Source organism: Piliocolobus tephrosceles, chromosome 8 (assembly GCF_002776525.5).
Source record: "Piliocolobus tephrosceles isolate RC106 chromosome 8, ASM277652v3, whole genome shotgun sequence".
In the NCBI taxonomy this organism is placed as follows: Eukaryota; Metazoa; Chordata; class Mammalia; order Primates; family Cercopithecidae; genus Piliocolobus; species Piliocolobus tephrosceles.
Genome location: NC_045441.1, coordinates 84,526,167 through 84,541,237, shown reverse-complemented (window position 1 = coordinate 84,541,237; position 15,071 = coordinate 84,526,167). Strand labels below are relative to the sequence as shown.

Genomic DNA, 15,071 nt, shown 5'->3' with positions numbered 1-15,071 from the left:
TAGAAACAAAATAACTATGAACACCTCTATGCAGGGCAAACTCGAAAACCTATGGGAGATAGATAAGTTATTTGACACACACATTCTCCCAAGACTGAACCAGGAAGAAATTGATTAGCTGAACAGACCAATAACGAGCTCTGAAATTGAATCAGTAATAAATAGCCTGCCAACCAAAAAGAAAAAAAAAAAAAAGCCCAGAACCTGATAGATTCACGGATTCACAGCCAAATTATACCAGATATACAAGGAATAGCTGATACCATTTCTTTTTCTTTTTTTTCTTTTTTGGAGATGGAGTCTCACTTTGTCACCGAGGCTGGAGTGCCACACAATGATCTCGGTTCACTGCAACCTCAGCCTCCCGGGTTCAAGCAATTCTCCTGCCTCAGCCTCCCGAGTAGCTAGGACTACAAGTGCGCACCACCACTCCTGGCTAATTTTTGTATTATTAGTAGATACAGGATTTCATCATGTTGGCCAGGCTGATCTCGAACTCCTGACCTCATGATCTACCCTCCTTGGCCTCCCAAAGTGCTGGGATTACAGGTGTGAGCCACCATGCCCAGCCAGTCAATACCATTTCTAATGAAACTATTCCAAAATATTGAAGGGGAAAGACCCCTTTCCACCTTATTCTATGAGGCCAGCATCATCCTGATACCAAAACCTGGCAGAGATACAACAACAACAAAAAAGAAAGCTTCAGTCCAGTATCCTTGATGAACATTAATACAAAAATCCTCAACAAAATACTGGCAAACTGAATCCAGCAGCACATCAAAAAGCTAATACACCATGATCAAGTAGGCTTCATCTCTGGGATGCAAGGTTTGTTCAACATATGTAATCAATAAATGTGATTCATCACATAAACATAACTAAAGACAAAAACAAATAATTATCTCAATAGACACAAAAATCTTTTGATAAAATTGAACACCCCTTCGCATTAAAAACTCTCAATGCATATTGAGAGTTCTACATATTGACTGAACATTCTTCAAAATAATAAGAGCCATCTATGATAAACCTACAGCCAACATTATACTGAATGGGCAAAATTGGAAATATTCCCCTTGAAATTTGGCATAAGACAAAGTTGCCCCTTCTATTCAAAGTAGTATTGGAACTCCTAGCCAGAGCAATCAGGCAAGAGAAAGAAATGAAGGGCATCTAAATAGGAAGATAGGGTAATGGAGATAATTTACAAGAAGAGTAAAAAATGTAAAAAATATTGTCCTATAAGAATGGAATTGGAGGAAGGTGGCGTGAGATAGGAGACTTGTTTTTCATTTTAAGACTTACAGTCCTTTTTTGGGGGGCAGGGCAGGGCAGGATTATAACTTGTAAAGATTTAGTCAGTTACATACATATTAAACACCTGAGATGTATTTCTTTTTTAATGAAAAATTTGGTATTTGTAAGTTTTACCAAATTACATTTGATTTTATTGTATCCTTTTACTTATTTCTTGTTTTTTTTTACTGAGCTCTCACTTTCTAGTATTTAGGGCATTGTTTTTAGGGAATCATGTAGAACAACTGCTTTAATCTTTTTTTTATTCATAGAAAGTCCTGTTAAGATATTTTTATTTATGTAAATTTAATATTGTAAAAAAAGGCCAAAAAGTTAGAATATAATTGAGTTTTTATTAATCTAAGTGAATAATTATCTATAAAGATGATGTCAGGTTTTTTACTTTACTAATATTTTTTCATGTCCAATATAGCAAAATATTTATAATTTCAATGATAAAAGGTGCCTAAATTCATTTAGATTATTGTAGGCCTTTGTCCTACACTTAAACCAGATTGGTAGGTTATGGCTTATTTTACTTACATCTACTCCCTTAAGATATAACAAAATTTTATATTCAAAAAGTAGTAGTTTGAATAAGTGAGAAGTATAATAGTTATTCTCTATACACCATATTCCATCAATTTTATTATATACTTCTTTGTTTTACATTTCAATATTTCTGACAAATAATGTTGTGCCACAGTTTGTCAGCATTGTTTTTCCTTTCTTGGTGCATACAGTAATGGTGCATCTTTTATTTGATTTTGTCCTGGAATTGATGAAATATGTTATATATGTTGTTTGGGATATGCACTGTTTGAAGAAATCATAATAGTTAGATAATACCCTCTCCCTCCTCCTGGTCTCACCTCCAATACCCAGACCATGACTTTGAGCTTTGTCAAAAATTCTAGCTGGATGTCCTGTTTAGGTCTTTTAAACCTATTATTATTGTGAAATAAAACTCACAAAGAAAAATAGATAAAACGTAAATGTATAGCGTAAAACATTTATGAAGTGTATACTGAATAATCACCACTCTCAGTATAGGTAAAGTAAACATAGTCAGCTTTGTGAAAGGCCTGCTTTTATCACTTCAAAATCACAACCCCCCACGAGCTCCTGAGACATAGTTACTGTAATAATACAGTTTTTGGTAGTGACTTCATTGCTTTTTTAAAATTTTACCCTAAGAATGTACCTTACCTCCTACACACTATAGTTTAGTTATGCTTGATTTTTACTTTTATAAATGGAGTAATAGATCCACCAAAAAACTATTAGAACTGATAAACAAGTTCAGTAAATTTGCAGGATGCAAAATCAGCATATAAAAATCAGTAGCATTTCTATGTGCCAACAGTCAACAATATGAAAAAGAAACAAAGAAAGCAGTTCCATTTACAATAGCCACAAATAAAATTAAATACCTAAGAATTAACTTAACCAAAGAAGTAAAAGTTCTCTACAATGAAATTTATAAAATACTGATGAAAGAAATTGAGGAGCACCAAAAAAATGAAGGGATATTCCATTTTCATTAATTGGAAAATTCAGTGTCCATACCACACCAAGCAATCTATAGATCCAGGTATTCTCTGTCAAAATACCAGTGACATTCTTCACAGAAATTGAAAAAATTATACAAATTTGTATGGAACCACAAAAGACCCAGAATAGCCAAAGCTGTCATGAACAAAAAGAAATAAACTGGAAGAATCAAATCATCTGCAAATACTGCAAAACTATAGTAACCAAAGTAGCATGGTACCAGCATGAAAATAGACATACAGACCAATGGAACAGAACAGAAATTCAGAAATAGATCCATGCATCTATAGTAAACTCATTTTCTAGAATGGTCAAGTATATGCACTGGGGAACAGACAATCTCTTCAATAAATGGTGCTGGGAAAACTGGATATTCATATGCAAAAGGATGAAAGTAGACCTCAGTCTCTCGCCATATACAAAAATCAAACCAAAATGCATTAAAGACTTAAATTTAAGACTTGAGGCCAGGTGCAGTGGCTCATGCCCTTAATCCCAGTACTTTGGAAGCCAAGGCAGGAGGATCTTTTGAAGTCAGGAGTTTGAGACCAGCCTAGCCAACACAGTAAGATGCTGTCTGTACAAAAATCTTTTAAAAACTTAGCTGGACATGGTGTTGCACACCTGTAGTCCCAGCTACTTGGAAGGTCAAGGTGGGAGAATCACTTGAGCCCAGGAGTTCAAGGCTGCAGTGAGTCATGATTGTGCCACTGCACTCCAGCCTGAGCAACAAAGCAAAACACAGACTCAAAAAAAAAAAAAAAAAGAAAAAAAAAAAAGAGAGGACCTGGAACTATGAAACTACTACAAAAAAAAAAAAAAAACACTGGGAAAAACTGTGGGTCACTGATTCACCTGGGCAAAGATTTCCTGAGTAATACCTCAGAAGCACAGGCAACCAAAGCAAAGATGGACAAATGGGATTCCATCAAGTTGAAAAGCTTCTGCACAGCAAAGGAAGAAATCAACAAAGTGAAGAGACAACACACAGAGTGGGAGAATATATTTGCAAGCTATTCATCTGACAAGGGATTAATAACCAGAATATATAAAGAGCTCAAACAACTCAATAGGAAAAAAAAAATCAAATAATCCAATTAAAAAGTGTGCAAAAGATCTGAATGGACATTTCTCAAGAGGAAACATACAAGTGGTCAACAGGTATGTGAAAAACTGCACAACATCGTTAATCAACAGAGAAATGCAAATCAAAACTACAGTAAGATATCATCTCACTCTAGTTAAAATATCTTTTATTCAAAAGACAGGCAATAATGAATGCTGTCAAGGATATGGAGAAAGGGGAACCCTTCTACACTGCTGGTGGAAATGTAAATTAGTACAACCACTACAGAGAACAGTATGAAAGTTTCTCAAAACACTTAAAAAAGAACTAACATATGATCCAGCAATCCCACTGCTAGGTATATATCTAAAAGAAAGGAAATCAGAAAGTATATGAAAGAGATATCTGCACTCTCATGTTTATTGCAGTACTATTCACAATAGCTAAGATGTGGCATCATACTAAGTATCCATGGATGGATGAATGGCTAAAGAAAATGTGGTATATATAAACAATGGTATATTATTCAGCCATAAAAAAGAACGAAATCCTATCATCTGCAACAATATGGATGGGCGTAGAGGACATTATGTTATGTGAAATAAGCCAGGCATAGAAAGACAAATTTCCCATATTCTGATATGAGGGAGCTAAAAATTAAAATAGTTAAACTCATGAAGATAGAGAATAGAATGATGGTTAGCACAGCCTGGAAAGGGTAGTAAGGGAGGGGAGAAAACTCGGGATGGTTAATGGATATAAAAACAGTTGGAATGAATAAGATCTAGTATTTGATAGCCCAACAGGATGATTGTAGTCAACAATAATTTATTGTATATTTTAAAATAACCAGAAGAGTGGAATGGAGTGTTCCTAACACAAAGAAATGATACATGTGGTTGGGCATGGTAGCTCATGCCTATAATCCCAGTACTTTGGGAGGCTGAGGGAGGGGGATCACTTGAGGCCAGGAGTTCAACACCAGCTTGAACAACATAGTGAGACTCTGTTGCCACACAAATTTTAAAAATTAGCCAGATGGGCCGGGCGCGGTGGCTCAAGCCTGTAATCCCAGCACTTTGGGAGGCCAAGACAGGCGGATCACGAGGTCAGGAGATGGAGACCATCCTGGCAAACACGGTGAAACCCCGTCTCTCCAAAAAAAAAAAATACAAAACAACTAGCCGGGCGAGGTGGTGGGTGCCTGTAGTCCCAGCTACTCAGAAGGCTGAGGCAGGAGAATGGCGTGAACCCAGGAGGTGGAGCTAGCAGTGAGCTGAGATCCAGCCACTGCACTCCAGCCTGGGCGACAGAGCGAGACTCCGTCTCAAAAAAAAAAAAAAAAAATTAGCCAGATGTAGTGGTGCTTGCCTGTAGTCCTAGCTACTTGGGAGACTGAGGGGAGGGGATTGCTTATGCTCAGGAGTTTGAGGCTATAGTGAGCTGTGATCATGCCATTGCTTTCCAGCCCGAGAAAGAGAGTGAGATCCTGTATCAAAAAAAGAAAAAAAAAATCTTTGAGGTGATGGATACCCTCAATTACCCTTATGTGATTATTACATATTAAATGCCTGTATCGAAACATCATATGTACCCCATAAATATATACCTCACCTGTTATGTACCCATAACCATTAAAAATAAAAATAATTATTTAAAAGTTGAAATCACTGAATTTTTTACATCAAAGCTCTGAAATAAACTATAAATAAATAATTTAGTTTTAGATGTATTTCATTTGTGCAGTTTACAGTTGTGTTTTGTTCTGTGTTACAGGTTTTTTTTTTCTTAATGAGTGATTTTAGCCTATTCACACTTACTGATTCGTAACAGCAATTACCATAACTATATAATGCCCACACATACCTATTTCTTTAGTTGGTGTTAGCCAGTACAGTAGCCATTAGCCACATGTGGCATTCACTACTTCAGATGTAAGTAGTGTGACTGAGGAACTGAATTTTCATTTAAATTTAATTTTGATTAATTTAAATTTAAAAATTGATGCTACATTGTTGAGGGAAATTGAAGAAGATATAAGTAAATAAAAATATATCCTTGTTAATTAATTGAAACACTTCATATTCTTAAGATGGCAATACCTCTGAATTGATCTGCTGTTTCAATTCAGTTGCTATCAGTATTCCAACATCCTTTTTTGTTTGTAGAAATGGACAAGCTAATCCCAAAATTTGTATTGAATTGCAAGAGATCCTAAATAGCCAAAACAATCTTGAAAAGGAAATACAAAATCAGAGGACTCATACATTCTAATTTCAGAATTTGCTACAAAGCTCCAGTAATCAAAAAAATATGCCTCTAACACAAGGATAGACATGCAAATCAACAGAATTAAATTAAAATTCTGTAAATAAACCCATACGTTTATGGTCAGTGGAGTTTTGAAAAGGGTACCAAAACCATTCAATGGAGAAAGAATAGTGTTTTCACCAAATGATGCTGGGACAACTGAATATTTACATGCAAATGAATGAATTTGGACCTTAAACTCATATGAAATGCAAAAATTAATTCAAAAGTGAATCCAAGACCCAAATGTAAGAGCTAACACTATAAAATCTTATAAAGGAAACATAGATGTAAATTTTTTATAACCCTGAGTTAGGCAATTGTTTTTTTAATATGATACCAAAAATATAAATAACAGAAGAAAAAATAGATAAATTGGACTTCATCAAAATTAAAAACTTGCATTATCAAAGGATACCATCAAAAAATGAAAGAGTGACCCAGAGACTGGGAGAAAATTTTTGCAAGTCATATACAAAATCAGGGTCTAGTATTTAGAATATATAAAGAACTGCTACAACTTAGCAACACAAATATAAATAACCCAATTTTAAAATGGGCAAAGAACTTGAATAACCATTTCTCCAAAGAAGATGTACAGTGGTCAAGAAGCACATGAAATGATACTCAACATCATTAGTCATTAGGGAAATGCAAAGTCAAACCACAGTAAGATGCCACTTTATACCCACAGGGATAGCTATATCCAAAATCAACAAAATATAAGTATGGGTGAGGATGTGGAGAAGTTGCATTTCTGATGGGGAAATATAAAATGATGCAGTTGCTGTGGAAATAAGTTAGATAATTTCTCAAAAATTAAATACAGAATTACCGTGTGATTCTGAAATTCTACTCCTAGATATCAATTCTCTTTCCACCCAAGAGAACTGAAAACATATGGTCAGACAAAAACTTGTACATGAACGTTTATTATTCTTAATAGCCAAAAATGGACACAGCGCAAGTGTTCATCAGTTGGTGAATAAATTAAAAATGTAGTGTATCCATACAATGGAGTATTACTCAGCCTTAAAATGGGGTGAAGCATTGATACCTACTACAACATGGATAAACGTTGAAAACATTATAGGTGAAAGACGTCAAGCACAAAAGAACTCAGATAGAAGACTGTTTCTGGCACATCTAGAGTGTCTGTTTCTCCTCTCTGGAAATCTTTTGTCTCTCCTTTGGGCATTCTTGGTTTATATGTTAATTCCTTACATCTGTAAACTGTAATGTAATGGGGAGCCGAGCAAGAAGACATGAGGCAGGTGAGAACAGAGTAGCCTTTATTGGGCTTGCGGGCGAGGTTTACCGGTCCTCTAGGAGGAGGGCCGAGGAAGTCGCACTCGGGGCAGGTATCAGTGTTTTATAGGGCGAGGTAGGTGGGGTTTGTAGGTTTTGGTTTTCCTGAGTTAGGTTTTGATTTCTGAGGAATGACGTGTCCAGGAGCTTGCACAGAGTGGGGGTTTTTTGGCGGGCGTGGGCTTTTTCCACGCACTGAGAGTCTTAGCAGGAAGTGAAGGGTGGGAAGTCCTAACAAAGGGCCTGCCATTCCAGGTGATACCGCCATGTTGGGTCTAGATTCCTGCCTAACATTCCGACCTCTTTCTAATAAGAAAAAGGGGCAACGTATTCATCTGGCTGCTTCCTGCTGATATAGGCCGTCGTAGGGTTCTTTGGAGGTCGGAACTCGGGTAGAGGGGTGGAGTAGCATCTGATTGAAAGTGACCCGGGAGACTCCTTTCATGTGGTCCTGGATGAAGTGGAGGACACAGGGAGCTGCGGGGGCAGTTAGATGTGGAGACGCAGATCCTGTCCGGTTGCACCAGGAAGCATTGGGGGTGGAACTGTTGAAGCTGGGACAGGGTGAGGTGGCTGAGACACTTGTGTGTGATGAGATCTGACAGTTGGTGAGAAGACTAGACAGTAAGAGAGTGTCCTAGGGTGAGCTTGAGGGCCTCCTTGGTAAGTTCTGTGGCAGCCACCAGGGCTCACAGACAAGGTTGCCAGCCCTGGACCGTGGGGTCTAACTGCTTGGAGAGATAGGCCACAGCCTGGTATGTGGATCCAACCGGCTGGGCTAGGAGGCCAGTAGCTACCTTTTGACACTCCTCGGTGAATAGGTGAAAAGGCCGAAGGGGGTTGGGGAGAGAGAGAGCAGGAGCAGAAAGGAGACAGTCCTGAAGCTTCTTGAAAGAGTTGGCAACTAATGAGGGGTCAGACAGCAGTCCGGTGGGTGCTTCCTTGGCAGCCTGGTAGAGGGGCTTGGCTAGGACCCCGAAGTTGGGAATCCAATGCCTGAAATATCCTACCAGTCCTAGGAAGGACAAGATCTCTTCCGTATCCTGAGGAGGCTGGAGAGTTTCGATGAGGCTTATTCTATCCACCATGAGGCTTTTTGTAGTGGGTGTGAGGAGTATGCCTAGGTAGGTGACAGAAGAGGTGCAAAGCTGAGCCTTGGCTGGGGTAACCCGATAACCTTGGTCGCCAAGAAAATTTTAAAGTGTAGCAGTATCTGCAAGGGAGCTCTCCCAGGAGGGACTACATAGTAATAAGTCATGTACATATTGCAATAGTGTGCTTAGTGTGCTGTGGGTAAGGGAACAGAGGCTAACATCCTGTGCCAATGCCTGTCCGAAAAAATGGGGGCTATCTCGGAACCCTTGAGGCAGAACAGTCCAAGTCAGCTGGGAAGAAATATGAGTGTCTGGATCTTTCCATGTAAAGGCAAACAGAAAGTGACAGTCGGGGTGTAGGGGAATGGTGAAGAAGACATCCTTTAGGTCAAAGACAGTAAAATGAGTGGTATCGGGGAATGCGCGAGAGAAGTGTATATGGGTTAGGAACAACTGGAAAGGTGGGGACTACTGCCTCATTGATGAGGCATAGATCCTGCACAAGGCGGTAGGCCCCGGAGCTTTTCCGTACAGGCAGGATAGGAGTATTGCATGGTGAGTTGGCAGGGACTAGAATTTGCTGCTGGAACAGGCGCATGATGATGGGTTTTAGTCCCTGTCGGTGTTAAAGGGAGATAGGGAACTGGGGTCTAGAGGGAAACTTGGAGGGATCCTTCAGCCGGATGCGGACTGGAGCATGGTGCTGGGCAATGATCAGGGTAGAGGTGTCCCACACTTTAGCATTAGTGGGGACTAGAAACGGGAGTGGGGAGTCAACCTGGCGGGGTTTAATCAGGCGAGAGGAGGGGAAAGAAGAACGCGAGGTGCAGGGAGGGGTTGGGCCGGAAGTGAACTGAGGCCCCTAGCTTGGAGAGGAGGTCTCGTCCTAACAAGGAGACTGGGCACGAAGGAATAAGAAATGAGTGCGAGAAGAGGGAGCCATCCAGGCGGCAAGACAGAGGAGGAGTCTGGCGGTAGATGGAGGGAGTGCCATCAATTCCCATGACCGTGACAGCGGCTGGGGCCACTGAAGGAAGGCAGAACAGAGTAGGTAGCCCCTGTATCCATAAGAAAGGATATGGACTTATCCGCTACCTGGAGCATAACCCTGGGCTCGGCGAGAGTAAGAGGGGTTCCCGAGTCTGAGCCTCTTCAATCTTCGTCGGTGTTGAGGAGCTGGAAGACGCCTCTAGTACCTGGAGGAGGGTTGTCACGTGGAGGCGTAGCGACTGTCTTCAGGTTGGGGCAGTCTGACTTCCAATGGCATATCTGCCGACAGCTCGGACAGGGGCAAGTTGGCTCCTTAGGGTTGGGGCACTGCTTGGCCCAGTGGCCTTCATTGCCACACTTGAAGCAGGCACCAGGTGGCGCTTGGGGAATACCTCCTCTCTGAGAGCTCCTGGAGCCAGCCGGCCTCAGGGCTGCTACCAAGGCCTGGGTTTGGAGTTGTACCTTCTGTTTTAGCCTGGCCTGTTGCTGGGCCTCAGCTGCTTCCTCCCTGGAGTTGTAGACCTTGAAGGCCAGTTTGACTAAATCCTAGATGGTAGTTTGAGGGCCGTCCTCCACCTTTTCAAATTTTTTCCGGATATCCGGAACTGACTGAGAAATAAAGTACATAGCCAAGATAGTTCCTCCTGCGGGGGAGGCAGGGTCAAGGCGGGTTTACTGAATGAGTGCCTCGGTCAGTCAGTTAAGAAAAATGGCCGGATTTTCATCTGAGTCTTGGACTGCCTCCTTTAATTTATTAAAGTTGATCAACTTATTGGAGGCTGCCTGCATACTGGCAAGAAGGCACTGGACCATAATGTCTCGGTGGTGACGGCCTGCCTGCCCAACCTGGTGGTCCTAGCTGGCCTCAGCCGAGGGCACCACCTCGGTGCCTACTGGCATGGGGAGGTCAGTTAAATGAACCTGGTCAACATGCTGCCTGGCTGCCGCTAGGATACCTCCCGTTCCTCAGGGGACAGGGTTGAGGTCATAACGACATGGAGATGATGCCAGGTGAGATCATACGCCTGGCATAGGTATCTGAACTCTTTGATATACAGAGTGGGGTTAGCCGAGAAAGAGCCTACACGCTCTTCAATCTTAGGCAGGTCTGCCAGCAAAACGGCACATGGACCCGGACCACTCCTTCGGCGCCTGCCACTTCCTGCAAGGGGCACAGGAGGTGGGTCCTGGACCAGGTATGGGCTGAGACAGGTGAGGAGGAGGAGGAGGAGTTAGGAAAGACAGGATCCGTCAGGTTTGGTGGGGACACAGGAGGAGTGGACAGAAGGGGTGGTGCCGACGAGGACGGAGATGACGACGGGTCAGAGTAAGGGGGAGGTTGAGCAGGGGACTGAAGGGGGGGTCAGGGAAAGAGTATCAGGCTCAGAAAAGAGGAGGAATCGTCCTTCTCTTTGCTTGAGGGAGTAGATTTCCCGAGCAAGACCTGGGCCAACAAACATCGGGCACAGAGTTCTGTTCTGGGTGGGAACGCAAGTCCTAAAAGGCCTGAACGTAGGGTACCTCGGACCATTTGCCTAGCTTCTTGCAAAACTTGGTCAGATCTGTGAGGATATTAAAGTCTAGAGTGCGTTCTGCAGGCCACTGAGACTGATTATCTAATTTATACTGCAGCCATGCCACTGTGCAGAAGAAAATAAGCCGCTTTTGTTTTAGGTCTTGGCTGAGACCCAAAGCCTGGAAATTAGCCAAGAGGCACCCCAGAGGGGATTTTGGGTCTGGTTTGGACTGGGCAGTCCCCATGATCCTGAAGTGGGCAGTCCGGAGGCAACGGGAGCATCCTCCCACTGCCACACAGAGTGCGGGGTGTGGCGGCTTCCGGAGAGGTTGGACGTCTCCTAGTCCCTGGTGCCGAGGTCACAAGTGACGAACGGGGGAGGCCCTGATGTGGCCGCGTTTTCGGGCAGGGACTCCTGGAGCCTGCAGTAAGGGGGAAAACTTACCCAGCAGTGATCCAATTGAGTCTCAGATTTGGTGAAACGGCTCCTGGCTTGGAGAGGAGGTCCTGGCTCCGGGAGAAGAGAGCCTGCCCGAACCGGGAGGGGTCCCGGGAGGGGTCTCCTCCCAGTTTTCGGCACCAATGTAATGTGATAGGGAGCCGAGCAAGAAGACATGAGGCAGATGAGAACAGAGGTAGCCTTCATTGGGCTCGCGGGCAAGGTTCACCGGTCCTCTAGGAGGAGGGCCGAGGAAGTCGTGCTCAGGGCGGGTATTGGGGGCCTTTTATAGGGCGAGGTAGGTGGGGTTTGTAGGTTTCGGTTTTCCTGAGTCAAGGTTTCAATTTCTGAGGAATGACGTGTCCAGGAGCTTGCACAGAGCAGGGAGTTTTTAGCAGGCGCGGGCTTTTTTCATGTGCTGAGAGTCTTAGCAGGAAGTGAAGGGCGGGAAGTCCTAACAGCTTGCCATGCCCGGTGATACTGCCATGTTGGGTCTAGATTCCTGCCTAACATAAACCTCACTTGAACTTCTGTAGTATCTCTAGGGTTGGTTTCCAAGAGGGATTCAGCAGCCTATGCTAACTTGCCTTTTTTTTTTTTTTTTTTCAGGAAGCTAAAATCTTTATAATATCATTATAATTCTGTATTTAGTACTGAATATTTTCAAATTTGTTCACTGTAGCTTGCAAATATAAAAGTGTTTAAGAATCAAGTTGGAACATATTTTTAACTTTTTAAAAAATTTTGATATTCCCAGTTCTGATAGTATCAGCAGTGATGAGGAGGAGCTAAGGACTTTGGGAAGCAGTGGTAGTGAAAGCAGTACTCCAGAGAATGTCGGACCTCCTTTCCTCATGGATGAGAACAGTTGGTTCAACAAGTGTAAGAGAGTTAAACAAAAGTATCAGCTTACCCTGGAACAGAAGGTATTTTAAAATTATCAAAACACACTTAATTTTATTCTTGTTATTGCCTTTGAACTGTGACTGCCGAAGTATTTTTAACTGAATAAAATTATTTGTCCATTGCTGCTTCTCTTCTGTTTTTGAATTGTCCTCCTTTTAATGAAAAATCAGGCAGTCATAGAAGATGCTTTTGTTTGTTTAACTTTTTTCAATTTTATGTTTTAACATAAAAACAAGCCATTATTTTAATAAGCAGTTTAATTTATGTATTTGAGATTTTAATTTCTATCATTAATTGTATAAAAGATTATTGGTTTGTGAAAATGCAGTGATTGCCTACGCATGTACATCTGTTTTTTTGAAAATTAGATATTTTAGCAGCTCTTGTGTGTTAAGCACTATAGTAGTCAAAGTGGAGTATATAACAGAGAGAAAACAAACTCTATTAAGGAGGTTTTAACCATTACTTTTTTATTGTATTTTCTATTTTTCCCTTTTCTTCTTTAATATCATCATTCATAGATGATATAAATAAGGAAAGCCCAATGGAATTAGTGATAGAAATATTCAAAAAATTAAAAATGCAGTGGGGAAATTATTATCATTTTACAAATATAAATAATTTTATCTATACAGATAGCTGTTGCTTAGAAAATACTTTTTAAATCCAAATTATATAGCTATAAACATTTGCATAATGCATATGAAGAAAACTTTTCATGTGCTATTAAAGGAGACTTGTGGTACCAGCAAGAATTCAGACAAAGATAATCTGAAAGTATCTTCATTGCAAAAATCTGAAAATGCTGAGTAGAATACAATTTTTTAAAAGATTTATTCAGAGCTACTCCCTCAAGAAAAGGAACTCACTAGGGATCAGAAACATAGACCTAACACAATAAGAATATGTGCATATATTAGGCCAGGTGCGGTGGCTCAAACCTGTAATCCCAGCGCTTTGGGAGGCCGAGACAGGTGGATCACGAGGTCAGGAGATCGAGACCATCCTGGCTAACACGGTGAAACCCCATCTCTACTAAAAAAAAATACAAAAACCTAGCCAGACAATGTGGTAGATGCCTGTAGTCCCAGTTACTCGGGAGGCTGAGGCAGGAGAATGGCGTAAACCCGGGAGGCGGAGCTTGCAGTGAGCTGAGATCTGGCCACTGCACTCCAGCCAGGGCTACAGAGCAAGACTCCGTCTCAAAAAAAAAAAAATATGTGCATATATTGAGAGAACTGTAGGCCCCAGGGATGGGGGTGAAGGCATAATTCCTTAACCTAGAAACTTGCATTTTAACACCAACAGGGAAACAGCAGGCATAGGACCCTGTCATTCAGGTGGAAATTGAACCTAGAATGTAGGAGTGAGATGCAAAATGGCAGAATAAACAAATAAATTTGTAAAGAAACCTTGCCTATATGAAATAGCAAAAATAATGACCAATATGGGGTGACATTGGTATACTGAAATATGTTTAACTGGCTCTTTTAGAGGAGATGGAAACAGAAGCCCTCAATTGTAGTGTTTGCCAATTTTTCTGGGATAAATACTCCCATCATGGCCAATTTAAAGCTACCAATATAACATCACTGAATGCAAAATTGGGAAGAGATGCACAGTAGAACACCATTCCATAGTATTTCTACTAAGATAGATGCAATAGATGTAAATGACTGTAAGAACATAGATAATAATAGTTAAAATATGGTGAAATAATTAGAAAGTGATGAATTTTGAGTAGTTATTGCCTTTGTGTTTAATATAATTTACTGAGTTGTAAATTTATATAATTTAATTTTTAATAACAGCAATGTTTTACAACTGAGTTAAATTTCTGAAATTTAACAGTCAGTTCTTGAGAGCCTATACAAGCCAGCTACAGACCACCACTGGGAGTATGAATGCAGAGCAGAACTAAAACACTGACTGAAAAACATCAGAAAGAGTGAGAGATGCACAGTAGAACACCATTACATAGTATTTCTACTAAGATAGATGAAATAGATGTAAATGACCATAAGAACATAGATAATAATTAAAATATGGTGAAATAATTAAAAAGTGATGAATTTTGAGTAGTCTTTTGAGCTAGTCTTTCGAGGTCTTTGTAATATAGTGAAGGAAGTTAGAGACATTTTTAAATGTGTGTGCCTGTTTCCAAAATTAACATTTAGAAGTTGCAATTAAGAGAAGTAGAATGTTTAATTTTCAAACTAGTAGAGGGAAAGAAAAGAAATAAGGAAAGATTGATCAGTATAATAGAAGGGAACACATTAGAAAAAATAAGGATAGTGAAAAGAGAACAAAAAATGCAAATTACATATAACCAGAAGCGTCAACACCACCATAAAAGTAAATGGCAGAAACTTGCCAGTTAAGATAAACTCTTAGATTTATTGAAAAATAATTATAAAATTTAGCTCTATGCTATTGATAAGAAAGACACATAACATATAATGACATAAAAAGTTGAAACTAGGGGAGTAAATATACTAGACAGATACTAACTAAAAGAATTCTATGTCAATATCATTAAATGTAGACATTAAGGCGGAAACATTTTTTTAAAAGGCAGTGTCTTTCTTT

At 40.5% G+C, this 15,071-nt stretch overlaps 1 protein-coding gene across 2 annotated transcripts in view; it reads left to right on the top strand.

Annotated features, from left to right (window-relative positions):
• Positions 1-15,071, top strand: part of RUNDC3B (RUN domain containing 3B) — a 191,054-nt gene that overhangs the window by 110,760 nt on the left and 65,223 nt on the right. For both annotated transcript variants that reach the window (XM_023226644.2, XM_023226645.3), the window contains exon 7: positions 12,334-12,502. In XM_023226644.2, the coding sequence (XP_023082412.2) occupies positions 12,334-12,502 (169 nt within the window). The remainder of the gene's footprint in view (positions 1-12,333; positions 12,503-15,071) is intronic.